Below are 26903 nucleotides of genomic sequence, written 5' to 3' on the forward strand. Positions count from 1 at the left end.
CAGACACACACATGACCCCCTTCCCCCCCCACTTGTCACTGGCTCAGGGATCCAGCGCTTAGAACAGTGCTTGGCACATAAGTGCTTAACAAATGCCATCATTTCTATTATTGTTATCCAGAAAGGGCCGGAGAAGCCACCAGAGTCGAAGGAGAAGCCGGATCGCCTTGGACCCCGGCCCGCTGTCGCCGCCGCCACCAGGGAGCAAAGCCCGGGAGCTTCTTTCCCCGGCCCGTCGGATGCCCCCACACTGTCGTCCGACGGTTCTCGGGCCCCAAGAGAACGAGCGGGCAGCCGTGAGACACACACACACACACACACACACACACACACACACACACACACACACACACACACACACACACACACACACACACACACACACACACACACACACCCACCCACCCACCCACCCACCATTCGTTTATCATTTCTACCGGGTACAGAGTCCCCCGAGACCCTCGTGCTCGGAGCCGCCCCGTCCGCCGGCGGGCAGGACGGGCACGACCCGGGCGGGCGGCTCCGGGGTGTCGGGCGGCGCCTAGGGACGGGACCCGCTCGGCCCGGGAGTCCCGGCCGAGGGAGGACGGCCACATGGCCAGCCCCGGACCCGAATCCTCCGGGGTCACGGGGACCTCGCCCGTCCCGACCCTCGCCCCTCGGCGGGGCCTGGTGACCGCTGACTTCACCGGCTCTCCCGGCGGGGGCGGGAAAACGCGGGCCGAAAGTGGAGCGGAGCTGAACCAGGGGCTGGGGGACAATGATCATGACGGCTGTGGTGTTGGCCGAGCACCGTGCTGAGCACCGAGGTCACTGAATGGTCATCCGACGGGACGGCCCCGGAGGCCCCCAGCTTAAGGGGTTGGAGAGCGGGCTTCCAATCTCCCGGAAAAGACGGAGGCCCGGGGAGGTGACGGGCCCGGCCACGGCCGGTCCGACTCGAGGGATCCCCGGAATCTCCCGGCATCCTTGGCGGACGTCGGACGTCGGGTCGGCTCCCCCAGGCCGCTTCCCACGTCTCCCAGGCCGGGGACCGGACGGAGCGGCCTCGCCACCGAGCATCCGGGGTTGCCCGCGGGCGGCCGTTCCCGGTGGAGGCCGCGGGCCGCCTGGTCACCCGAGGGCGGGAGGCTCCGGCTCCCTTCCCAGCACCGGGCCGGCCGGCCCGCGGCCCCCGGGTGCTCTGGCCGCTCCTTGCCGGGGGGGTGCTCCCGGGGCGGCTTCCTCGGGCGGGTGGGGCGACCGGCTCGGCCCAGGAAGCGGCCAGGAACAAGCTCTGGACGCGGCTCAGAAACTCCTCCGCCAGGAAGCGGCGGGGCAGCTCTCCCAGCGTCTTCCGCAGGCTCGCCAGCAGCTGCGCGGGGACGCGGACCCCGTCGGCTGCCACCCCCGAAGCCGGGCGCGCAGCCCGGGGGACGCGGACCGCCGGCACGGGGCACCCGCCCCCGGGGAGCCACAGGTCACGCCGGAGCCGGGAATCTTCCCGGCCGTCGGGCGCGTGGGGGATGAGAGGCCCAAGTTCCACCCGCCGCCCTCCCAATGTGCCCACTCGAGTCCAGAGAATGGCCCGCCCATTCCAGAGTCCCAGAGACCCCACCTCACATCCCCCGGCCCAGAAATGGGCACCCCAGGTGCCCCCGCAGGCGAGCACCACCCTCGCCAAGCCTCCTACCTTCTGCAGGCAGGTGAGGTCGGACGCCCGGTGGAAAATCTTGCCCATGGGCACGCCGCTGTGGGGGCGAGACCGCGGAAAGGGATGGACGGGGGGGGCCCGGCGCGGTGCCGGGCCGCGTCCCCGGGTGTGGACGGAGTAGGGGCGGGTGGGCTGGTGGGCGGGCTACCTGCGGGACAGCCGGTATTTCTCTATTATCCACCTGGTCTTCTGGAATAGCAGCTCCCAACGCGGCTCTTCCGGCATCTGCTGCATCGCAAACTGGTAGGGCAGACCTGGGGGCAGGGCGGGGGGCACCCAATCAGGGCCGGGGGGAACCGGTTGGTTCACTCATTCCTATTTCTTCAGCGCTCACTGTGTGCAGCTCACTGTGCTGAGCGCTTGGAGAGTACAGTTCAGCAATAGAGACCATCCCTGCCCGCAGCGGGCTGACGGTCTAGAAACCGTGACAATTAATAATAATAATAATAATAATGATGGCATTTGTTAAGCGCTTACTATGTGCCAAGCACTGTTCTAAGCGCCGGGGAGGATACAAGGTGATCAGGTTGACCCACGTAGGGCTCACAGACTTCTTCCCCATTTTACAGATGAGAGAACTGAGATGCAGAGAATAATAATGTTGGTATTTCTTAAGCACTTACTATGTGCCAAGCCCTGTTCTAAGCACTGAGGAGGATACAAGGTGATCAGGTTGCCCCACGTGGGGCTCACGGTCTTAATCCCCATTTTACAGATGAGAGAACTGAGATGCAGAGAATAATAACGTTGGTATTTCTTAAGCACTTACTATGTGCCAAGCCCTGTTCTAAGCACTGAGGAGGACGCAAGGTGATCAGGTTGTCCCACGTGGGGCTCACAGTCTTAATCCCCATTTTACAGATGAGGGAACTGAGGCCCAGAGAAGTGAAGTGACTTGCCCAAAGTCACCCAGCTGACAAGTGGCAGAGCTGGGATTTGAACTCGTGACCTCTGACTCCCAAGCCCGGGCTCTTTCCACCGAGCCACGCTGCTTCTCTACAGCTCAGGATTGGCAAAGGCCGGTGGGGCAACTGTGGCTGCGGGCACCCTGACCGTCGGGCCGGGAGGAGGGAAACCGGCCGATCCGAGAAGCGAGAGGGCCACTTTGGACGCCCGTTGCCCTGACCCACAAGCCCGGACCGAGGGAGCGGTGACAGGACGCCTCCGGGATGGGCACGAAACGGAGCCCGCCGGGGCTGGCCGTGCGACCCCGAAAGTAACGGGGCGCGGCATGCCAGCCCCAGGTGGGCAACACAAGAGCACCAGCCCAGGGCCCGCTGAGAAGCGGCGGGGCCTAGTGGAAAGCGCACGGGCCTCCAAGTCAGAGGATGCGGGTTCTAATCCCAGCTCTGCGTGACCTTGGGTAAGTCGCTTCCCTTCTCCGTGCCTCAGTTACCTCTTCTGTCAAAAGGGGACTGAGACTGTGAGCCCCATAATGATAATAAGAAGCAGCGTGGCTCAGTGGAAAAAGCACGGCCTTTGGAGCCAGAGGTCATGAGTTCAAATCCCAGCTCTGCCAACTGTCAGCTGTGTGACTTTGGGCCAGTCACTTCACTTCTCTGGGCCTCAGTTACCTCGTCTGTAAAATGGGGATTAAGACTGTGAGCCCCCCGTGGGACAACATGATCACTGTGTAACTTCCCCAGTGCTTAGAACAGTGCTTTGCACATAGTAAGCGCTTAATAAATGCCATTAGTATTATTATAATGATGATGGCATTTATTAAGCGCTTACCCTGTGCAAATCACTGTTCTAAGCGCTGGGGAGGTTACAAGGTGATCAGGTTGGCCCACGGGCGGGGGGGAGCTCACGGTCTTAATCCCCATTTTCCAGACGAGGGAACTGAGGCCCAGAGAAGTGAAGTGACTGGCCCAAAGTCACGCAGCTGACAATAGGCGGAGCTGGGATTTGAACCCGTGAATTCTGACTCCAAAGCCCGGGCTCTTTCCACTGAGCCATGCCGCTTCTCATGTGGGACAGGGGCCGTGTCTCACCTGGTTTCCTCGTCTTTACCCCAGCGCTTAAGACAGTGATTTGCACAGGGTAAGCACTTAATAAACGCCGTCATCATTATGCACTTAACAAATTCCACAATTATTATTATTATTATTATTATTATTATTATTATTAACGGAGCACGCTACGGAGCATTGACAACCGTGGGGCATTAAGCATTAAGCGCTTAACAAATTCCACAATTATCATCATTATTATTACTATTATTATTATTAAGGGAGCACGCTACGGAGCATCAACAACCATGGGGCAGACTATGGTTGCTCTGCTCCTCCCTCGCCCCCTCCACCTGGCGAGGGTCTGTTTCCTGGTGCCCAGCAAGGCCCAACGGGGAGAGGGGATTGATAAATCAATAAATACGACTGATTGATTGATTGATCGACCCAAGGCCCTCGCCCCCCAGCAACTCACGGTAGGAGCCGTCCGGACTGGTCTCGTCGCTGATGACCAGACAGGTGACCTGGGAGTAGGGCAGCGGGTTGTTGCGGTTGTAGGGGCTGACGATCACCCCGACAAACATGGCTCCTCCCCTGGAGAAATAACTCTGGAACCGAAGCACAGCGCCCGCGCCTCAGCGCCCACGACTTCCGATCCCTCGAGCGCGTGCCCTCCCCAGCGCTGCTGGGCTTCCGCGCTCGCAAGGCGTTCGATAAATGGGACCGAACGAAGTGGAAACACTGTGCTGAGCCCTGGATTGGATTCAGTCCCTGAAGGGCCTTACAATCTGAGATTCAGGCTCCCAACTCCCCGGCCCACGCTCTTTCCCTTCAGGCTAGTGTACAAATAAACTCAAATCCTGATAAAGCTTCTGTTTACGCAGAGATGAAAGTGAACCTCAAGTCAGGGGTTGCTCGTAATATGATGTAGCTGAGGGTGAGTGAGGTGAGAAGAATGTTAACACAATAGGAGTGTCAGCAAGATACTGTCATGATAGTGAACTTTATTACAAATAAGAATTCTAATGGTATTAAGAGCATACTATGTGCCAAAACACTGGTTTAATAATAATAAGAGCAAGGCCTTCCCAGGCTGAGCCCCCTCCTCCCTCTCCCTCTCCTCCCCGCCTTACCTCCTTTCCCTCCCCACAGCACCTGTATATATGCATATATGTATGTTTGTACGTATTTATTACTCTATTTTACTTGTACAGATTTATTCTATTTATTTTATTTTGTTAATATGTTTTGTTTTGTTGTCTGTCTTCCTCTTCTAGACTGCGAGCCTGCTGCTGGGTAGGGATCGTCTCTATATGTTCATTCATTCATTCATTCATTCATTCGTATTTATTAAGCGCTTACTGTGTGCACAGTACTGTACTAAGCGCTTGGGAAATCCAAGTTGGCAACATATAGAGACGGTCCCTACCCAACCAGTGGGCTCACAGTCTAGAAGGGGGAGACAGAGAACAAAACATATTAACAAAATAAATAGAATAGATATGTACAAGTAAAATAAATATGTACAATCAATCGTATTTATTGAGCGCTTACTGTGTGCAGAGCACTGTACTAAGCGCTTGGGAAGTACAAGTTGGCAACATATAGAGACGGTCCCTACCCAACAGTGGGCTCACAGTCTAGAAGGGAGAGACAGAGAACAAAACATATTAACAAAATAAAATAAATAGAATAGATATGTACAAGTAAAATAAATAAATATGTACAATCAATCAATCAATTGTATTTATTGAGCGCTTACTGTGTGCAGAGCACTGTGCTAAGCGCTTGGGAAGTACAAGTTGGCAACATCTAGAGACGGTCCCTACCCAACAGTGGGCTCACAGTCTAGAAGGGGGAGACAGACAACAAAACCAAGCATATTAACAAAATAAAATAAATAGAAGTGTACAAGTAAAATAAATAAATAAATAAATAGAGTAATAAATCTGTACAAACATATATACAGGTGCTGTGGGGAAGGGAAGGAGGTAAGGTGGGGGGGATGGAGAGGGGGAGAAGGGGGAGGGAGGAAGGGGAGGAAGGGAGGGAGGGAGGAAAGGAAGAAGGGAAGGGAAGGGAAGGGAAGGGAAGGGAAGGGAAGGGAAGGGAAGGGAAGGGAAGGGAAGGGAAGGGAAGGGAAGGGAAGGGAAGGGAAGGGAAGGGAAGGGAAGGGAAGGGAAGGGAAGGGAAGGGAAGGGAAGGGAAGGGAAGGGAAGGGAAGGGAAGGGAAGGGAAGGGAAGGGAAGGGAAGGGAAGGGAAGGGAAGGGAAGGGAAGGGAAGGGAAGGGAAGGGAAGGGAAGGGAAGGGAAGGGAAGGGAAGGGAAGGGAAGGGAAGGGAAGGGAAGGGAAGGGAAGGGAAGGGAAGGCAAGGGAAGGGAGTGGCTGGGAAGGGAAGGCAAGGGAAGGGAGTGGCTGGGAAGGGAAGGCAAGGGAAGGGAAGGAAAAAGGAAAGGAAGACCCCCCGCCCCTCCGCCACCTCCAGCCTGGCGTCCGCACCTGGTACTTGGCCTGGGTGTCGATGTCCCGCAGGGAAGGGTTGGGGTCGAAGGCGGGGTGGGAGTGGTACCAGCCGATGACGGAGTAGCCCCGGGCGGCCAGCGCCTCCGAGGCCTGCGTCTGGGACACGGGGTCCATCTCGCACTGGAGGCCAGTGCTCAGGCTGCTGCAGGGCTCCGCGGTGCAGATCTGGGGCACGGAGGGCCGCTCACGGGGGCCGCCCGGGACCGGGAAACCCCAGACCGCAGCCGCCCCCCGTCTCCCGGGCCCGGGCCGGTGGGTGGACGTGCCCCTCAGGCCGACGAAGAAGGGACAGGGAGGAGAGGAGGGCATAGTCGGGGAAGGCCTCTGGGAGGAGGCGGCCTCCAACGAGGCTGGGGAGAGTCACGGCCCAAGTCCTGTCGGCTTCGCGTGCGGCCGCCCCGTTGCCGGGGACGGCGCCCGGGGCAGAGGGCGGGACGGGGAGAGGACCCTTCTCCTCCGGGGTCGCGGCCGGCCTCCACTCACCTCCAGCAGCCGGTCCGCTTCCGAGAACCGGCCCCCCAGGAGCCCGATGACCTCGGCCATGGACGTGTGAGCGTGCTGCCGGACACACGGGACACTCCTCACCCCTGTGCCCGCCCCGCGGGGCACGCTCTGCTCTCGCCCACCCACCCGCCCGCCCCAGCTCACGGACCTGCCCCGTTACAGAGGCAACCCTAAGGCGGCTCCCGGCCCCCTGAAGAAAAACACTGACCACGTACATGATAATAATTATAATAATAATGATGGCATTTGTTAAGCGTTTACTATGTGCCACGCATTGTTCTAAGCACTGGGGTAGATATGAGGTAATTGGACAATGATGGTATTTGTTAAGCGTTTACTATGTGCCAAGCATTGTTCTAAGCGCTGGGGTAGATATGAGGTAATCGGATAATGATGGTATTTGTTAAGCGCTTACTATGTGACAAGCACTGTTCTAAGCGCTGGGGTAGAAACGAGGTAATCGGATTGTCCCACGTGGGGCTCACGGTCTTCACCCCCATTTTACAGATGAGATCACTGAGGCCCAGAGAAGTGAAGTGACTTGCCCAGAGTCACACAGCTGACAAGTGGCAGAGCCGGGATTAGAACCCACGACCTCCGCAGCGTGGCTCAGTGGAAAGAGCACGGGCTTTCGAGTCAGCAGTCACGGGCTCGAATTCCAACTCCACCACATCTGCTGTGTGACCTTGGGCAGTCACTTAACTTCTCTGAACCTCAGTTCCCTCATCTGTAAAATGGGAATTAAGACTGAGAGCCCCACGTGGGACAACTTGATCACCTTGTATCCCCCCCAGAGCTTAGAACAGTGCTCTGCACATAGTTAAGCGCTTAACCAATGCCATTATTATTATTATTATTATTATTATTCTGACTCCCAAGCAGGTAATCAGCGGATCGACGAACGACGAATGGCATTTATCGAGGGCTTACTGGGCGCAAAGCGCCGTACTGAGTGCTAGGGAGGGCACAGGTGTATTGGCAGGTTGGCATCCTGCAAGCGGGGCCACACAGCCGGTGACGGCGGGCAGAGGGGGTGGGCACCAGGCCCCCAAGGGCCAAACGGAAACACGGTGGGGTGGGAGGGCGCTCGGACGTGCTCTAGCCCAGTGCTCTGCACACAGTACGCGCTTAATAAATACGACGGAGAGGCAGCGGGGTCTACTGGTGAGAGTCAGAGGACCTGGGTTCTAATCCCCCCTCTGCCACGTATCGCCTGCTGTGCGACCCTGGGCAAGTCACAACCTCTCTTTGCCTCAGTTCCCTCATCTGTAAAATGGGGATTCAGTCCCCGTTCTCTCCCCTACTTAGGCTTTGAGCCCCACGTGGGACAGGGCCTGGGTCCGACCTGGTCTCCCCCAGGGCTCAGAGCGGCGCTTAACACGTTAAGTGTGTAGCAAATCCCACCATTCTTCTATCGTTACGGATCGATTGACTTTATATTGCCACAGGTCTGTACGAAGTGCTCTGTACACGGTAAGCGCTCGATCAATACAATTGAATGAACATCAATATAATAATAATTTTAGACTGTGAGTCCACTGTTGGGTAGGGACTGTCTCTATATGTTGCCAACTTGTACTTCCCAAGCGCTTAGTACAGTGCTCTGCACACAGTAAGCGCTCAATACGATTGATTGATAAATCATAATGGCATTTATTAAGCGCTTACTATGGACAAAGCACTGTTCTAAGCGCTGGGGAGGTTACAGAGTGATCACGTTGTCCCACGGCGGGGGGGGCTCATGGTCTTAATCCTCATTTTCCAGATGAGGGAACTGAGGCCCAGAGAAGTGAAGTGACTTGCCCAAAGTCACACAGCTGACAAGTGGCGGAGCTGGGACTGGAACCCAGGACCTCTGACTCCAAAGCCCGGGCTCTTTCCACCGAGCCACGCTGCTTCGGTTGACTATAAATATGGATATGAATATGACTGAATGACTTCTCTCTCTCCCCTGGCCCCGTCGCCTGGCACATAGTAAGCGCTCAACAAATCATCATCATTATTATTATTTCCAACGGATTCTCCCTCCCGGGCCCCGGGCCGTCCTGGCCTCCGCCGCCCCGACGGGGCCGGTCAGAGCTGGGGTGTGGGGAGAGACGGGGGACGCGGTCCTCACCAGGTCCATGACCAGCAGCGCCTCGCAGGCCACCTTCACCTGGAACGGCTCCTGGGACGGACAGAGACCGCCGGCCGTTGAGCCGGGCCACCAGCCCATCTGCCCGCCCGCCCGCCCGTCCCCGTCCCCACGGGGGTCTCACCGGCTTCTCCGCCGTGAAGGAGCTGCAGGGGATGAGCTGGAAGGGGTCGAAGGCGCTGCCGGGAGACACGGCGTTGGGGACCTTTGCGGAGAAGACCGTCCCCGCCCCGTCCCCCCAGGCTCCCGCCGCGTAGACGACGGAGGCGGGCCCCGACGGGGAAGGGGACCATCCCCGCTTTCGCCCGCGACTTGGAGTTGACGGAGCGTTACAGTTACCCTTCCTCCCTACCGTCAAAGGAATCTGGACCCTCCCCCGGGAGAACCCCGGGGCCAAAGGTGGGGTAGGGGACGGGCCGTTGTGGGCTCTCGCCACCTCCCCATCCCCGGGCAGAGAGGAGAGACGGACGGGGGCCCGCCGGGCGCCACCACGGGCAGAGCAGGGAGACGGACCTCTTTGTCGCTCTCGATCCCTTGGGCGTCCTGGCCCGACCGGCCGCCTGCTCTTCCTCCTCGTCCTCCTCCTGGCCGTCTTCCCGCCTCCGGGCCCACTCCTCGGCCGACAGATGCTACCGGGCAGAGCAACGGAGAGGGGGCGGGGGCGGTCCACGGGGCTGGCCGGCGAGGCCTCAGGCAGGGCCACACCACGCAGTGGGCGCTGGGCAACCCGCCGGCCGGAAAAGGAGGGCAGTGGGGGGCCGCCCCGGCCTCAGCGTCAGCTCCCTGTCTCTCCATCTCGCCTGTCTCGCCGTTGACTCTCGCCCACGTCCTGCCTCCGGCCCGGAACGCCCTCCCTCCTCCTAGGATACAGTCTTTCAGACTGTGAGCCCACTCTTTTAGACTGTGAGCCCACTATTGGGTAGGGACTATCTCTATATGTTGCCAATTTGTACTTCCCAAGCGCTTAGTACAGTGCTCTGCACATAGTAAGCGCTCAATAAATACGACTGATGATGATGATACAGACAACGACTCTCCCCCGCTTCAAAGCCTTACTGAAGGCCCATTTCCTCCAAGAAGCCATCCCTAAGTCCCCCATTCCTCTTCTCCCACTCCCTTCTGCGTCGTCCTGACTCGCTCCCTTTGTTCATCCCCCCTCCCGGCCCCACACCGCTTATGCCCATCTCTGTCCTTTATTTATTGATATTCATGTCTGTCTCCCCCTCTAGGCTGTAAGCTCCTTATGGGCAGGGAATGTGTCTATTATATTATTAGAGAATATTAGAATGGGTATTAGAGAAGCAGTGCGGAAAGAGCCCGGGTTTTGGAGTCAGAGGTCGTGGGTTCAAATCCCGGCTCCGCCCCTTGTCAGCTGTGTGACTTTGGGCAAGTCACTTCTCTGGGCCTCAGTTCCCTCATCTGGAAAATGGGGATGAAGACTGTGAGCCCCCCCGTGGGACAACCTGATCACGCTGTATCGTCCTAGCGCTTAGAACAGTGCTTTGCACATAGTAAGCGCTTAATAAATGCCATCATTATCATATATTGTTATACTGTACTCCCCGCAAGCGCTCAGGGTAAAATGGGGATGAAGACTGTGAGCCCCCCGCGGGACAACCTGATCACCTTGTATCTCCCCAGCGCTTAGAACAGTGCTTTGCACATAGTAAGCGCTTAATAAATGCCATCATTATCATACATTGTTATACTGTACTCCCCGCAAGCGCTCAGTACACCCTGACTTGACTAGCATCTGGGACAGGAGTGGCCCAGAATCCCCCTCACCGGGCGTGAGTCCCTCCCTCCCTCCATCCCCGGGGGAGGTCCGGAGTACGTGGGGGTTGAGGGACTCGTGAGGAAGGAGGGAGAAGAGGTGGAGGACAAGGAACCTCTGGGAAGCAGAGGGAAACCCGGTGGGGACGGGGGCACTGGACGAGGTGAGACAGGGAGGGATTGGGAAGAGGAAAAGGGACAGCAGGAGAGGAGGGAAGACGGAGAGCAGGAGCGGAAGGAAGGGGGAGAGAGGACGAGGGGATGGTAGGTTGAGGGGCAGGGGCGCGGTGCGGGGGAGAGGGGAATCGTCGCCACCCGGCCCCTCGCTTACCTCGAACGTTTGTCCTTCGAGGTCCCGGGCGTCACACCAGGTCCCCCCGGGGTCCCGGACCCGCCGCCGCCGAGCACGCTGGGAAAGGCAGACGGGCAGGGGGGCTGTCAACCCAACAGACGTCGTCGGGGATCGACAGCTCGGGGTGGGGGGCTGTAATAGGGTCATCCGAGCGTCGAGGGTCATCCTCTACACTGTAAACCCGCTGTGGGCTGGGGTTGTTTCTCTGTATTGCTCTATTGTACTTTCCAAGCGCTCAGTACAGTGCTCTGCACGCAGTAAGCGCTCAATAAATTCGACTGAATGAATGCCCAGGCAACTACCCAGCACCTGGCCTGCAGCCCATCGCCACTCCCAAACCTCTTCCTTTTTTACGGTAATTCTTAAGCGCTTACTATGCCACGTCTGCTGTGTGACCTTGGGCACGTCACTTAACTTCTCTGAGCCTCAGTTACCTCATCTGTAAAATGGGGATTAAGACTGTGAACCCCACATGGGACAACCTGATCACTTTGTATCCCCCCCCAGCGCTTAGAACAGTGCTTTGCACATAGTAAGCGCTTAACAAATGCCAACATTATTATTATTATTATTATTATGTGCCGAGCACAGTACTATGCTCTAGGTAGATACAAATTAATGAGGTTGCTCCTAATCCCATTTTACAGACGAAGGAACTGAGGCACAGAGAAGCCAAGTGACTCGCCCGAGGCCGCCCGGGGATGGTGTTTATTGACTTTCTCAGAGCAGTGCTCAACACACAGTAGGAGCTCCATAAATGCTTGGATTGATCAAATCGATCCACCCATCGGGTCCTTCCTACCCCCAGAGAACTTAGCAACTAAAACGGAGGCTCGGAAAAACGCCTGCCACGGCCACACTGCGGAATCTGTTCTGTCGGTAAAGTGGCACGGCCTAGTGGAAAAAGCCCGGGTCTGACAGTCCAAAGACCTGGGTTCTAATCCAGGGAAGCAGTGTGGCTTTAGCGAAAAGAGCGCGGGCTTGGGAGTCAGAGATCATGGGTTCTAGTCCCGGCTCCGCCACCTGACTGCTGCGTGACTTTGGGAAAGCCACTTCACTTCTCTGTGCCTCAGTAACCTCATCTGTAAAATGGGGAGGAAGACCGTGAGCCCCATGTGGGACAACCTGATCACCTTGTAATCTCCCCCAATCAATCAATCAATCAATTGTATTTATTGAGCGCTTACTATGTGCAGAGCACTGTACTAAGCGCTTGGGAAGTACAAATTGGCAACACATAGAGACAGTCCCTACCCAACAGTGGGCTCACAGTCTAAAAGTGCTTAGAACAGTGCTTGGCACATAGTAAGCGCTTAACAAATACCATTATCATTATTACTATTATTATTTATTATTAATAATAATCCCAGCTCCACCACTTCTCCACGGGGTGACCTTGGTCAAGTCACTTCACTTTTCAGTTTCCTCATCTATAAAATGGGGATTCAGGGTCTGTTCTCCCCCTCCCTTCCATGTGGCCCTGACTTGCTCCCTTTATTCATCCCCCTTTTAGACTGTGAGCCCACTGTTGGGTAGGGACTGTCTCTGTATGTTGCCAACTTGCACTTCCCAAGCGCTTAGTCCAGTGCTCCGCACATAGTAAGTGCTCAATAAATACGATTGATGATCCCCTGCAATCCACACCACTTATGTCCACATCTCTCATTTCACTTATTTATATTCATGTTTATCTCCCCCTCTAGACTGTGAGCTCCTTGTGGGAAGGGAATGTGTTTGTTATATTGTACTTTCCAAGCGCTTAGTACAGTGCTCTGCACACAGTTAGCGCTCAATAAATACGATTGATCGACTGACTGACTGTTCTCCCTCTCACTTGGACGGTGAGCCCCATGCGGGAACTGATTATCAGCGCTTAGTTCAGTGCGAGCCCCACAGCAAGTGCTTGACAAATCCCACAATTACTATTATTATTGTGAGGAGCGGCAGCAGGGCCTAATCAATCAATCCATCATATTTATTGATCGCTTACTGTGTGCAGAGCACTGTACTAAGCGCTTGGGAAGTACAAGTTGGCAACATATAGAGACGGTCCCCACCCAACAGAGCCCGGGCCTGGGAGTGAGAAGGCCACGGGTTCTAAACCCAGCTCCGCCACTTGTCTGCTGGGTGACCTTGGGCAAGTCACTTCACTTTTCTGGGCCTCAGTTACCTCATCTGGAAAATGGGGATGAAGACTGTGAACCCCATGTGGGACATGGACAGTGTCCAGCTGGATTATCTTATATCTACCCCAGCACTTAGCATGGTGCCTGGCGCATAGTGAGCGCTGAACAAATACCATCATTGTTGCTATTATTATTTTTACTAATAAATAATTATTTTTACTAATAAATAATTATTTTTACTACTAATAGCAACAATGATGGTTTTATAATTAATGACTAGTACTTCCCAAGCGCTTAGTCCAGTGCTCTGCACACAGTAAGCGCTCAATAAATATGACTGAATGAATGAATGAACAATGATGGTATTTAACAATAACAATAACTAAGCGCTTAGTGCAGTGCTGTGCACACAGTAAGCGCTCAATAAATATGATTGAATGAATGAACAATGATGGTATTTAACAATAATAACTAAGCGCTTAGTGCAGTGCTGTGCACACAGTAAGCGCTCAATAAATGATTGAACGAATGAACAATGATGGTATTTAACAATAACAATAACTAAGCGCTTAGTGCAGTGCTGTGCACACAGTAAGCGCTCAATACAACTGAATGAACAATAAAAATGGATTCTAAAACATGGGTTCTAAACCCAGCTCTGCCACTTGTCTGCTGTGTGGCTTTGGGTAAGTCACTTCCCTTCTCAGGGCCTCAGTTCCCCCACTTGGAAAATGGGGATGAATAACAACAATAACAATGATGGCATCTATTAAGCGCTTACTATTCATTCATTCAATCGTATTTATTGAGCGCTTACTGTGTGCAGAGCACTGTACTAAGCGCTTGGGAAGTACAAGTCGGCAACACATAGAGACGGTCCCTACCCAACAGCGGGCTCACACTGTTCTAAGCGCTGCCATGAGTCCCATGTGGGATGACCTGATTACCTTGTATCTACCCCAGCGCTTAGAACAGTGCTTGGCACGTAGTAAGCGCTTAACAAATACCACCATCGTTACAAAAGGAGTCCTCTGGACTTTTAGTTTCACAAAGCAGGCACCCCCTGCCCCCGGCAGGGCCATGGGAGTCTGGCTCGGGCGCCCCAACTTAAGCCCGTGAGTTGCTGGGAGAGATCTCCAGCTCTTGGGCTCATGAGAGCCCCCCTCTAATAATAATAATAATAATAATAATAATAATAATTATAATAATAATAATAATAATAATAATAGCATTTATTAAGCGCTTACTATGTGTAAAGCACTGTTCTAAGCGCTGGGGAGGTTACAAGGTGATCAGGTTGTCCCACGGGGGGCTCACAGTCTTAATCCCCATTTTACAGATGTGGTAACTGAGGCCCAGAGAAGTGAAGTGACTTGCCTGAGGTCACACAGCTGACATGGCGGAGCCGGGATTTGATCCCATGACCTCTGACTCCAAAGCCCGGGCTCTTTCCACTGAGTCACGCTGCTTCTCTATCATCATCATCATCATCAATCGTATTTACTGAGAGCTTACTGTGTGCAGAGCACTGTACTAAGCGCTTGGGAAGTACAAATTGGCAACATATAGAGACGGTCCCTACCCAACAGTGGGCTCACAGTCTAGCTTATTGTGGGCAGGGGATGCGTCTGTGGATTGTTCTACTGACCTCTCCCAAGCGCTCAGTGTGGTGCTCTGCACCCGGAAAGCGCTCAATAGATAAGAGCGATTGAAAGATTGAATGGATGAGACGCCCAGGACGAGGGCCCACGGGCCGGCTGATGGAGAGGGATCCGGGGCTCCCGCTTCGATGCCCCGGACGCCCTGGTGACCGTGGCGGGCTGGGGGAGATTGGACGAGGGGCCCCGCCGCCCGCTCATCATCATCATCATCAATCGTATTTATTGAGCGCTTACTATGTGCAGAGCACTGGACTAAGCGCTTGGGAAGTACAAGTTGGCAACATATAGAGACCGTCCCTACCCAACAGTGGGCTCACAGTCTAAAAGGGGGAGACAGAGAACAAAACCAAACGTACTCACAAAATAAAATAAATAGAATAGATATGTACAAGCAAAATAGAGTAATAATAAATAAATAGAGTAATGAATAGAGTAATAAATAGAGAATAAATAAATAGATAGATAAATAGATAAATAAGTAAATAAATTAATTAATAAATAAATGGAATAATAGAGTCATAAATAGAGAATAAATAAATAAATAAATAAATAGATGAATGAGCAAATAAATAAATAAATAGATGAATAAATGGAGTACTAAATAGAGTAATAAATAGATAAATAAGTAAGCAAATAAATAAATAAATAGATGAATAAATGGAGTACTAAATAGAGTAATAAATAAATAGATAAATAAGCAAATAAATAAATAAATAGATGAATAAATGGAGTACTAAATAAATAGAGTAATAAATAAATAGATAAATAAGTAAGCAAATAAATAAATAAATAGATGAATAAATGGAGTACTAAATAAATAGATAGAGTAATAAATAAATAGAGTAATATCACTCGCCGCCCCGGGCACCTACCATGGACTGGAGGCGCTGGGCCAGGCGCGGCGATCCCTCCGGGTCCCGGCCGAGTCGGGGCCGCGCTGCGGACCCGGGCTGGGCGCGGGGGTTCCCGGCCTGGTCTGGGGAGATGCCGAGGGCGCCGCGGTTTGAGGGGGCCGGCAGGCCGGGGACGAGCGCGCAACCCGCGGGCTGGGCGCGGTGGTTCCCGGCCGCGGGGCGGGGAGATGGGGGACGCGAGCGGGGCCGGCGGGCCGTGGGGCTGGCCCGGAGAATCGGCGGCCAGCTTCTGACCTTCGGGCTGCGTCCAGGAGCGGCCACGGAGACCCCAGCCCTAACGGCTGTCCCCCACCCCGGGCCCACTCCCGGAATGAAGAAGACAGAGTTGTGCACGCACACACAGAGACACACAAACATACGTAAAGGCCGTACGGCTCCGCCCCGGCTCTCCTTCCTTATTCACTCATTCAGTCATACTTATTGAGTGCTTACTATGTGTAGAGCACTGTACTAAGCACGTGTACGAAGCCGCCCATCCACATGTAAAGTGACTTGCCCAAAGTCACGCAGCTGACAAGTGCGGTGAAGAGCAGCGAGGGAGACACGGAGTCTCTGCCCTCAGCGCCTCGCCCCCCGACCCCTGTTCTGCTCTAGCCCTGGGGGGCCGAGGGGGTCGGGGCCCGGACGAGGCGGGAGCCACGGGTGGGGGGGAGATCCGGCACATGAACTGGTGGTCTCGGAGCGGACTCTCTCCCCACCAGGCTGTCCGTGACCCCCTGCCCAACCTGCGGCCCCGGCCTCAGGCCACCAGAAAGCCCTCTGCCCCGCCACCCGCCTTGGCCGGCACCCCCCAAGTCCTTCTCTCTGCCCCCGTGGCCCTCTCTCAGGTGGCGGTGGCCCTGTGGGTCCTGGGGAGGGGCCTCCTCACCACAGCCGCGATTGATGGCGCCGACGGACTCCAGGTAAGCGTGGATCCTCCCGATGCAGTTGACGTCCCCGCAGCTCTTCAGGCCGGGCCGCACCGACGTCTTGTTCAGGTAGCGGGGCTTGCTCCTCTCCCTGGAGGTCCGGGGGAAGGAGAGAGCCCGGGAGCCACTTAGCGCAGCCACCGGGGATTCCCCGCCCGTTTGCTCCCAGTGCCCCCCGCGGGGACGCCACGGAGGACAAGACCACCGGCCGCCGATCCCCGCCTCCATCGCCCGCCGCCCCGCCCGGGGTAGGAGCTGAGCGGCGCCGGGTGCCCGGCCCCGAAGGCAGTGCCCTCGACGGGCAGGGGAAGAGCGATCAGAGACCCAGGAAACCTCGCGGTCCGGCCGGGCCGGGGGATGGCGCGGGTCACTCGGCCCCGGTGGGGACGGTCTCGAGAACCCCCTCCCCGCGGGCTCCCCGGGCACGAGCGGGCTGCGTCGGGCCACATACGCGTTCTCAGCTGGGCCTTGGGCAAGCATCAGCCGCGGCCAGGAGGCGGGCGGATGGACTCCCAGGATGGGCGGACCCCCCACCTCTCCCGCCGCGGAGCCGCTACAGATCCCTCGGCCGCAAATTCTCTCCAACCGCTCCTCCCCTCCACGTCCCCCAATGTGCGGCCGCCTCCCGGGGGGCTCGGGGACGGTGAGGCGCGGCCCCCCGCGCCCATCGCCCACCCCCCGCTCTCACCACTGATCCAAAATATAATTCCGAATCTTCAGATAGCGCTCAGGGGTTTTGGCGTGGCGGCCCTCGAAAAACTCGGGGATAGCCCGCTTCTCCTCATCCCGGATGACGCTCCGGTCCATCGCCGCTCCCACGTCCGGGGGCGGCCGTGCCGCCTCGCCTCCGACGGTCTCCCGTTCCGGAACGGGAGGCCCCGGGGCCCCGGCCGGCCCGCTCCCGGCTCGCAGGCCCTCTTCCTGTGGACGGGGCTCGGCCGGCCCGGGGTCGCCGGCGCTCGGCGGGCTCCCCGGGGGCGGGGGCGAGTTCCCTTGGGCCGGCCCCGGAGAGGGGCCGCCCGGCGGGTCAGGCAATGGGGGCTCCCTCGGAGGGTTTTGGGGCGGCGGCCCGGCCTCCCCGCCTCCCTCGTCCGCCTCGTCCGTGATGTCCACGTCCTCGTCGCCGGACAGCTGCTCGATCCTCACGGCGTTGAGGTTGGGGTCGGCGCGGCCCCTGAGGGCGGGCAGTCCCCGTGCCGGACCCTCCTTCGCCCCCACGGCAGCGGGGGCGGCGGCCTCTCTCCCGGGCCCTTCCAACTTGGCCTGATGCAGGGGGCAAGCGGAAGGGACCTGAGGCCAGGGGAACACGGTGCCCACCTTGGTACGGGGAGCCAAAGGGGCGGGGGGGGTGGGGGGGTCGGCTCATATTTGATGGGATCGCCTCTGCCAGGCGAGGGGTGAGCCCGCCCGGCGGGGTCCCCGGGGGCTGGGCCGACCAACCCGCAGCACCCGTCCGCTCGGGGCTCGGAGCCGGGGAGGGCCCCGCGCCCGCTCTCGGTGCCCCATCCTCAAGGGCATCTGGCCTGGAGCTGGGCCACGTCCCTTCCGCTCCCTCGCCCTCTCTGGGCCTCCGTCTCCTCCCCGGTGAAGCTGGGGGGGGAGAACCCCGCTCCACCTCAGGCCAAGAAGGGACGGGGCCCCAAGCCAAAGAACCGGCCGCCCCCCGAGTGCCCAGATCCATCCCCGAATAAAACTATCGCTCGATCGATCCATCGGCCCACCCATCCCCCAAGTTAAGGGCTGCGTCTTGCTCCCGTGGGCTGCCACGGATCCCACGCTCTCCTGACCGGTCGGTCGATCCCATTGATTGAGCGCTTACTGTGAGCAGAGCACCGTACTAAGCGCTCGGGAGAGGACAGCAGGACAACAGACGGGACACCGGGCCCGGCCCGCCCCCGGCTCTTACCTTATTCTTAAAGTACTGGCGAGCGTAACCCTTCACTTGGAAGACGGTGCGGCCGGAGATCAGCTTGGCGATCTTCGTCCACCTCCGGCCGAATGTGGCCTGCGGCCGCCAGATAAAAGGAACAGGGAAGGAGAGAGAGGGACGGTTTTCCTGGGGCCCGGACCCCCCAACCCATCCACCCGCGGGGCCTTACTGAACGCTTTCTGTGCACGGGTCGCTCTCCTCGGCGCCTGGGAGGGCCCGGTCGGCTTGAAAGGGCCCCCGTGGCTCCTCCCGAGCGCTGCCCACTCGCCTTACGGGCACGTTTGCCGCGGAGGAGCCGTGTAACGGGCGGAGAAGCCCGGACACGCGCTCGCCCCGGCCCCGAGCCACTCGAAAAACCGAAGCCTAATGGAAAAGAGCCTGGGCCTGGGAAGCAGAGGACCTGGGTTCTAATCCCGGCTCCGCTACTCGTCTGCTGCTGTGGGACCTTGGGAAAGTCATTTCCCTTCTCCGGGCCTCATTTCCCTCATCTGTCAAATGGGGATAAGGACCGTGAACCTTCTTTGGGATGCCCGATCCGATGATGTTGTACCTAATCATCATCAATCGTACTTATTGAGCGCTTACTATGTGCAGAGCACTGTACTAAGCGCTTGGGAAGTACAAATTGGCAACATATAGGGACGGTCCCTACCCAACAGTGGGCTCACAGTCTAAAAGGGGGAGACAGAGAACAAAACCAAACATCCTAACAAAATAAAATAAATAGGATAGGTATGTACAAGTAAAATAAAATAAAATAATCCAGCGTTTAGTACAGTTCCCGGCACGCTGTAAGAGCTCAACAAATACCGGCGACCCCAGGGCTGCTCTTCCTGCCACGTCTCTCGGCTGGTCTCTGAGAGGCCGGCCTGTCTCCGTGCCGGACGGAAATATCTCTGGGGTGGAGGGGGGGGGCATGGGGCCGAACCCCGACACTGGACAGCCCCCCCACAACACCCACTCCGCCAGCGTGGTGGGGAGATCACAAGAAGCAGCGTGGCGTAGCGCAGAGAGCCCAGGGCTGGGAGTCAAAAGGTCACGGGTTCAAATCCCGGCACCGCCAACAGTCGGCCGTGTGACTTTGGGCAAGCCACTCCACTTCTCTGGGCCCCAGTTCCCTCATCTGTCAACTGGGGGTCGAGACTGTGAGCCCCCACAAGGGACGGGGACCGAGTCCAACTTGATTAGCCGGGGTCCGCCCCGGCGCTTAGTACGGTGCCTGGCACGGGGGAAGCGCTTAACCGACGCCACCGTCGTTACCGGGCCGGCCGCGCTGCCCGGCCGGGGTAGGGGAGGGACGGCAGGATGGCCGGGCAGGGGCCCGGCGCCTCTGGGGTCGGGGGGCCGCGCCGCCCACTCACCAGGCCGTGTTCAAATAGGTCTCTCTCCTCTGCCGTCCACTTGGCCGTACCGCCGGCTGGTCTGACGGGAGAGGCCGCCCTGAGCGGGGAAAGCGGACCGGGGGTCAGCGGTGCCCGGGAGGCCCCCCAAACTCTGCCCACGTCGGGCCACCCGGGTTCTCACCCTGGCTCCGCCACCTGCCCGCCTCTGAGTCGCCTGGGGCGAGTCCCTTCCCGTGCCTCAGTTTCCCCAACTGCAAAATGGGGATTCGGTCCCTGCTCTCCCCCCGCCCTCGGACCGGAAGCCCCAAGGCGGGCGGGGACCATATCCGACCTGACGATCTCGGATCTCCCCCTCCCGGCGCTTGGCACAGAGTGAGCGCTCCGCTGATTCCACGGTGATCCCCGTGGAATTTTTCTAGACTGTGAGCCCGCTGTTGGGTAGGGACCGTCTCTCTATGTTGCCGACTTGGACTTCCCAAGCGCTTAGTCCAGTGCTCTGCACACAGTGAGCGCTCAATAAATACGATGGAATGAATGAATGAATGAATCCCCGGCGAGGGACTGGCAATCGAGCCAGGGTTGTGAGTTCGAGTCGGCGTCCCGAAGGCCCTTCTCCCGGCACGGACCTCATCGTGTGAGTGTACGCGCGTGGTGGGGGAGAGAGCGCCCTTCCTAAATTCCGTTTATCTATTTTGATGCTATTGACGCCTGTCTACTTGTTCTGTTGTCAGTCTCCCCCTTCTCGACTATAAGCCCACTGTTGGGTAGGGACCGTCTCTATCTGCTGCCGACCTGGACTTCCCAAGCGCTTAGTACAGTGCTCTGCACACCGTAAGCGCTCAATAAATACAACTGAATGAGTGAAGGAAGGAATGAATGAAAGGAAGGCCCTTTTCCTCCCATCCCACCGGGTTTCTCCTCTCGCAGGGACCGGAGGGACCCGTCTCTCCCGGGCCCTCGGTGTCGGAGGCGGGCGGCGCCCCACCGCCGGGCTTGCCCCCCACGCCGGGTCCCTTCCCGCAGAGAGACGGAGGAAGGGGCCGAGGAACCGGATGAGGCATCTGTCCGGGTCTTCCAGCCATACAGAATAATAATAATAATAATAATGGCATTTGTTAGGCGCTTACTATGTGCACAGCACTGTTCTAAGCGCTGGGGGGGATACAAGTTGATCAAGCTGTCCCACGTGGGGCTCACAGTCTTAATCCCCATTTTACAGATGAGGTCACTGAGGCTCAGAGAAGTTGACTTGCCCAAGGTCACACAGCAGACACGTGGCAGAAGGTTGGGCAACCGTCTCTCAGACGCGTCGGCCACCTAAACTCCCCCTTCTATTTGTTGGTCTGCCCTTTTATCGTTGACAGGTGTGCCCGCTAAGCTCGCTGTGGGCGAGGAATGAGTCTGCTATACCGTTCTACTGTACTCTCCCGAGCGCTCAGTACAGTGCTCTGCACCCAGTAAGCGCTCAATGAACACCATCGACTGACCGGCTGCCCGGGTAGCAGAATTCTGTCTCAGCTGATAGCTGTGTGTTGACAAGGGCAAATTTTTAGCCGTGTGCATGCCTACCCTGGTGCGGGTTGGTACATTCATTCACTCATTCAATCGTATTTATTGAGCGCTTACTGGGTGCAGAGCACTGGACTAAGCGCTTGGGCAGTACAAGTCGGCAACATTTAGGGACGGTCCCTACCCAACAACGGGCTGTGGGACCTCGGGCAAGTCACTTCACTTTTTTTTTTTTTAACTGCATTTATTAAGCGCTTACTATGTGCCAAGCACCGTTCTAAGCTCTGCGGAGGTTACAAGGTGATCAGGTTGTCCCACGGGGGCTCACAGTCTTCATCCCCATTTTCCAGATGAGGGAACTGAGGCCCAGAGAAGTGAAGTGACTTGCCCAGACTCACACACCTGACAATTGGCGGAGCCGGGATTTGAACCCACAACCGTTGACTCCAAAGCCCGGGCTCTTTCCGCCAAGCCACGCTGCTTTGCTGTGCCTCAGTTTCCTCGTCTGTTAAATGGGGGTTTAAGACTGTGAGGCCCCCGTGGGACACAGACTGCGTCCGACCCGATTAGTTAAATGGGGGTTAAGACTGTGAGCCCCGTTTTAGACTGTGAGCCCACTGGTGGGTAGGGACTGTCTTTATATGTTGCCAACTTGGACTTCCCAAGCACTTAGCACAGTGCTCTGCGCATCGTAAGCGCTCAATAAATACAACTGATGATGATGATGATGACAGGGATTGCGTCTGACCTGACTGGCTTATGTCTACCCTAGCGCTTAGTACAGTGCCTGGCACATTGGAAGCGCTTAACGAATACCATGAAGAAAAAAAAAGCAGGGTGGGGAGGCATGGAGGTGACAGGAAGGGTCATACCCAGGTTTTCCAGGTTTCTTCATTGCGCTGCACATGAAAGAGAAAGCAGAAAAAGCAACCACCCGTGAATCTAATTTTTATCTAATTAAATCCAATCTAATTCGCTGGAGCGTCCGTCCGCGGCCCTTACCTCCTGGCGGGTTTCCCGCCGCCTTCTCTCCGGGCTGGCCAGCGGCGACCGGGGACGGATTTGTTCGAAGACAGGTAGTACCTGGGGGCGGGGAGCGCTAAGGAAACCGCATCTTGATTGATTGATTGATTGATTGATCGATCTTCCTGAACGCGTGGGTTCGGACCGCCGCCCCGGGTGCCCGGGGACCTCCCGACGGCGCTTCACCGGGCCTCGGTCCCCTCAGCGTGGGGATTTAGGACCGGGCAGCCCAGGTGGGACACCGACTGGACGCCGTCTTATTAGCTTGTATCCTACAATTCATTCAATCGTATTTATTGAGCGCTTACTGTGTGCGGAGCACTGTACTAAGCTCCTGGGAAGTACACGTTGGCAACATATGGAGACGGTCCCTACCCAACAGTGGGCTCACAGTCTAGAAGGGGGAGACAGACAACAAAACAGATACAAGTATCCTACTTGTATCTTCTATCAATCAATCGTATTTATTGAGCGCTTACTGTGTGCGGAGCACTGTACTAAGCGCTTGGGAAGTACAAGTTGGCAACATCTAGAGACGGTCCCTACCCAACAGTGGGCTCACAGTCTAGAAGGGGGAGACAGACAACAAAACTAAACAGATACAAGTATCCTACTTGGATCTTCTATCAATCAATCAATTGCATTTATTGAGCGCTTACCGTATGCGGAGCACTGTACTAAGCGCTTGGGAAGTCCAAGTTGGCAACATATAGGGACGGTCCCTACCCAACAGTGGGCTCACAGTCTAGAAGGGGGAGACAGACAACAAAACAAAACATATTAACAAAATGAAATAAATAGAATAGACATGTACAAGTAAAATAAATAAAGAGTAATAATCTAGACTGTGAGGCCACTGTTGGGTAGGGACTGGCTCTATACGTTGCCAACTTGTACTTTCCAAGCGCTTAGTACAGTGCTCTGCACACCGTAAGTACTCAATAAATACGATTGATTGATTGATTAGTACAGTGCTCTGCACACAGTAAGCGCTCAATAAATAAATACGATTGAATAAATGAATCCTACTGCTTAGTACAGCGCCTGGCACGTAGCAAGCACTTAACGGGTATCAATAGAAGGAAAAAAAGGGCTCGGTGAGCTGTGGTCCCCCACTGTTGATTCCCATGGCGTTTGTTACGCGCTTGCTCTGCATGACGACACCATACTGAGCCCGACGTGCCAGGCGCTATACTAAGCGCTAGGACGGCGACCTCCTTCCCTTCCCCACAGCACCTGTATATATGTTTGAACATATTTATTACTCTATTTATTTATTTATTTTACTTGTCCATATCTATTCTATTTATTTCATTTTGTTAGTAGGTTTGCTTTTGTTCTCTGTCTCCCCCTTTTAGACTGGGAGCCCACTGTTGGGTAGGGACCGTCTCTAGATGTTGCCAACTTGGACTTCCCAAGCGCTTAGTCCAGTGCTCTGCACACAGTGAGCGCTCAATACAATTGATTGATTGATAGAAGATACAAGTAGGATACTTGTATCTGTTTTGTTTTGTTCTGTCTCCCCGTTCTAGACTGTGAGCCCACTGTTGGGTAGGGACCGCCTCTAGATGTTGCCAACTTGGACTTCCCAAGCGCTTAGTCCAGTGCTCTGCACACAGTAAGCGCTCAATAAATACGATTGATTGATTGATTGATTGGCAAGCTCATCAGGTCGGACCCACTCCCTGCCCGACACGGGCCTCCCGGTCTTCAGCCTCACTTTACAGCGGGGGGAACCGAGGCCCAGAGAAGCGAAGCGGCCCTCCCGAGGCGGCGAACACCGAGGCCGGGCAAGGATACTGTTCCTCCAGGAGCATCTTCTCGATGGCGACCCTGTTCTCCTCGCTGATGGTGCCGTCCAGGGCCCACGGCTACGGAGGACGGGCGGGCGGACGGACGGACGGATGGAGAGGCCACCGTGGTGTGGACGGCGGGAGGGGAGGGGGAAGGTGGGTTTATGGGGCGCCAGGCACAGACGCCTTAGCTACCGGCGAGGCGGCTCGACGGACGGGGTGGTCGACCACGGGAAAAATAACTTGGCCCCCCAACCGGCCTTCCCCGAGATCCGCTCCCAGCCCCCCGAGCCGTACCCATCCGCCGCCCGCTAAGAGACCCCTCGACGCCACGCTACCCATCTGACCGACAGCTGGGCCACCGCTTCGCGCCCGGTGGGTGCTCAATAAATCTCCCTGTCCCTCCCGTCCCTACTCCTGTGGGGCTCGGGCACCCCGCGGACCCCAGCGGCCGAGCCCCCCCGGGGCGGGCGGGGAGGACGGGCTCCGGCCGTGGCGCGGCCCGGGGAACTCACCGTGGGGCCGCCGTCCGCCCTCCACGAGGAATCGAGGTAGTTTTCTCTGAAACGAGCAGACGGGTCAGTCCCCGGCCCCCGCGCCGGCGAGCCGGACCCCCTCCCCGCCGACCCCGACGCCTCGCACCCGGCTCCGGCCTGCCCCGTGTCCGCACGACGGCCACCTCTCCGGGCCTCCGTTTCCTCATCTGTAAAATGGGGATCTGACGGCCGCCCTCCCGCCCTCGGAAGCCCCGTGTGGGACACGGGCTTTGCTAGACTGGAAGCTCGCTGAGGACACAGTGGACGGAGCCCAGGCCCGAGTGTCAGAATCAATCGTATTTATTGAGCGCTTACTGTGTGCAGAGCACTGGACTAAGCGCTTAGGAAGGACAAGATGGCAACATATAGAGACGGTCCCTACCCAACAGTGGACTTACAGTCTAAAAGGGGGACACGGACAACAAAACCAAACATACTAACAAAATAAAATAAAAGGACACGGGTTCTAATCCCGACTCTGCCGCTGGTCGGCTGAGCGGTCGTGGCGTGGTGGATGGGGCACGGGCTTGCGAGTCAGAAGGTCACAGGTTCTAATCCCCACTCTGTCACTTGTATCCTGTATGAACCTTGGGCAAGTCACTTCACTTTGCATATATATGTACATATATATATATATATATATATATATATATATATATATATATGTATACAAACATGTATATCAATCAATCAATCGCATTTATTGAGCGCTTACTATGTGCAGAGCACTGGACTAAGCGCTTGGGAAGTACAAGTTGGCAACATATAGAGACGGCCCCGACCCAACGGAGGGCTCGCAGTCTAGAAGGGATGTATATATGTTTGTATATATGTTTGTACATACCTATTCTATTTATTTTACTTTGTTAATATGTTTTGTTTTGTTGTCTGTCTCCCCCTTCTAGACTGTGAGCAGTCTACAAGGGATGTATATGTGTTTGTACATATGTTTGTACATATTTATTACTCTATTTTATTTGTACATATTTATTCTATTTATTTTACTTTGTTAATATGTTTTGTTTTGTTGTCTGTCTCCCCCTTCTAGACTGTGAGCAGTCTAGAAGGGATGTATATATGTTTGCATGTATGTTTGTACATATTTATTACTCTATTTTACTTATACATATTTATTCTATTTATTTTACTTTGTTAATATGTTTTGTTTTGTTGTCTGTCTCCCCCTTCTAGACTGTGAGCAGTCTAGAAGGGATGTATACATGTTTGTGTATATGTTTGTACATATTTATTACTCTATTTTATTTGTACATGTTTATTCTATTTATTTTACTTTGTTAATATGTTTTGTTTTGTTGTCTGTCTCCCCCTTCTAGACTGTGAGCAGTCTAGAAGGGATGTATACATGTTTGTATATATGTTTGTACATATTTATTACTCTCTTTTATTTGTACATATTTATTCTATTTATTTAACTTTGTTAATATGTTTTGTTTTGTTGTCTGCCTCCCCCTTCTAGACTGTGAGCAGTCTAGAAGGGATGTATATATGTTTGTACACATTTATTACTCTATTTTATTTGTACATATTTATTCTATTTATTTTACTTTGTTAATATGTTTTGTTTTAGTTGTCTGTTCCCCCTTCTAGACTGTGAGCAGTCTAGAAGGGATGTATATATGTTTGTACACATGTTTGTTCATATTTATTACTTTATTTTATTTGTACATATTTATTCTATTTATTTTACTTTGTTAATATGTTTTGTTTTGTTGTCTGTCTCCCCCTTCTAGACTGTGAGCCCGCTGTTGGGTCGGGACCATCTCTCTATGTTGCCAACTTGGACTTCCCAAGCGCTTAGTACAGTGCTCTGCACACAGTAAGCGCTCAATAAATACGACAATGGATGAATGAATGAATATATGTATGTGAAGCAGCGTGGCTCAGTGGCAAGAGTCCAGGCTTTGGAGTCAGAGGTCATAGGTTCAAATCCCGGCTCTGCCACATGTCTGCTGTGTGACCTTGGGCAAGTCACTCTCTGAGCGTCAGTTACCTCATCTGTAAAATGGGGATTAAGACAGCAAGCCCCACGTGGGACAACCTCATCGTCTTGTATGCCCCCCAGCGCTTAGAACAGTGCTTTGCACATAGTAAGCGCTTAACAAATACCATCGTTATCATACATGTATACACACAGTGACTGCATACAGTAAGCACCTAACAGATACCATAATAATAGTAGTTATTATTATCATTAACTTCTTGTTCCT

The 26903-nt window shown here is 55.3% G+C and overlaps 1 protein-coding gene across 1 annotated transcript in view; it reads right to left on the minus strand.

Moving 5' to 3' along the window:
* Window positions 1-529: 529 nt before the first annotated feature.
* The window catches only part of MYSM1 (Myb like, SWIRM and MPN domains 1), a 29787-nt gene continuing 3413 nt past the window's right edge, over window positions 530-26903 (minus strand). The window contains exons 2-20 of the mRNA XM_038753237.1: window positions 24655-24700; window positions 24147-24217; window positions 22326-22406; window positions 22196-22222; window positions 19833-19911; window positions 18448-18546; window positions 17230-17804; window positions 16502-16632; window positions 15592-15695; window positions 10912-10989; window positions 9321-9436; window positions 8932-8986; window positions 8790-8840; window positions 6653-6727; window positions 6146-6334; window positions 4121-4253; window positions 1842-1947; window positions 1673-1730; window positions 530-1354 (exon numbers count right to left, since the gene is read on the minus strand). Coding sequence (XP_038609165.1) covers window positions 686-1354; window positions 1673-1730; window positions 1842-1947; window positions 4121-4253; window positions 6146-6334; window positions 6653-6727; window positions 8790-8840; window positions 8932-8986; window positions 9321-9436; window positions 10912-10989; window positions 15592-15695; window positions 16502-16632; window positions 17230-17804; window positions 18448-18546; window positions 19833-19911; window positions 22196-22222; window positions 22326-22406; window positions 24147-24217; window positions 24655-24700 — 2743 coding nt within the window. The 3' untranslated portion in view covers window positions 530-685. The remainder of the gene's footprint in view (window positions 1355-1672; window positions 1731-1841; window positions 1948-4120; window positions 4254-6145; window positions 6335-6652; window positions 6728-8789; window positions 8841-8931; window positions 8987-9320; window positions 9437-10911; window positions 10990-15591; window positions 15696-16501; window positions 16633-17229; window positions 17805-18447; window positions 18547-19832; window positions 19912-22195; window positions 22223-22325; window positions 22407-24146; window positions 24218-24654; window positions 24701-26903) is intronic.

Source organism: Tachyglossus aculeatus, chromosome 10 (assembly GCF_015852505.1).
Source record: "Tachyglossus aculeatus isolate mTacAcu1 chromosome 10, mTacAcu1.pri, whole genome shotgun sequence".
NCBI classification, from domain to species: domain Eukaryota; kingdom Metazoa; phylum Chordata; class Mammalia; order Monotremata; family Tachyglossidae; genus Tachyglossus; species Tachyglossus aculeatus.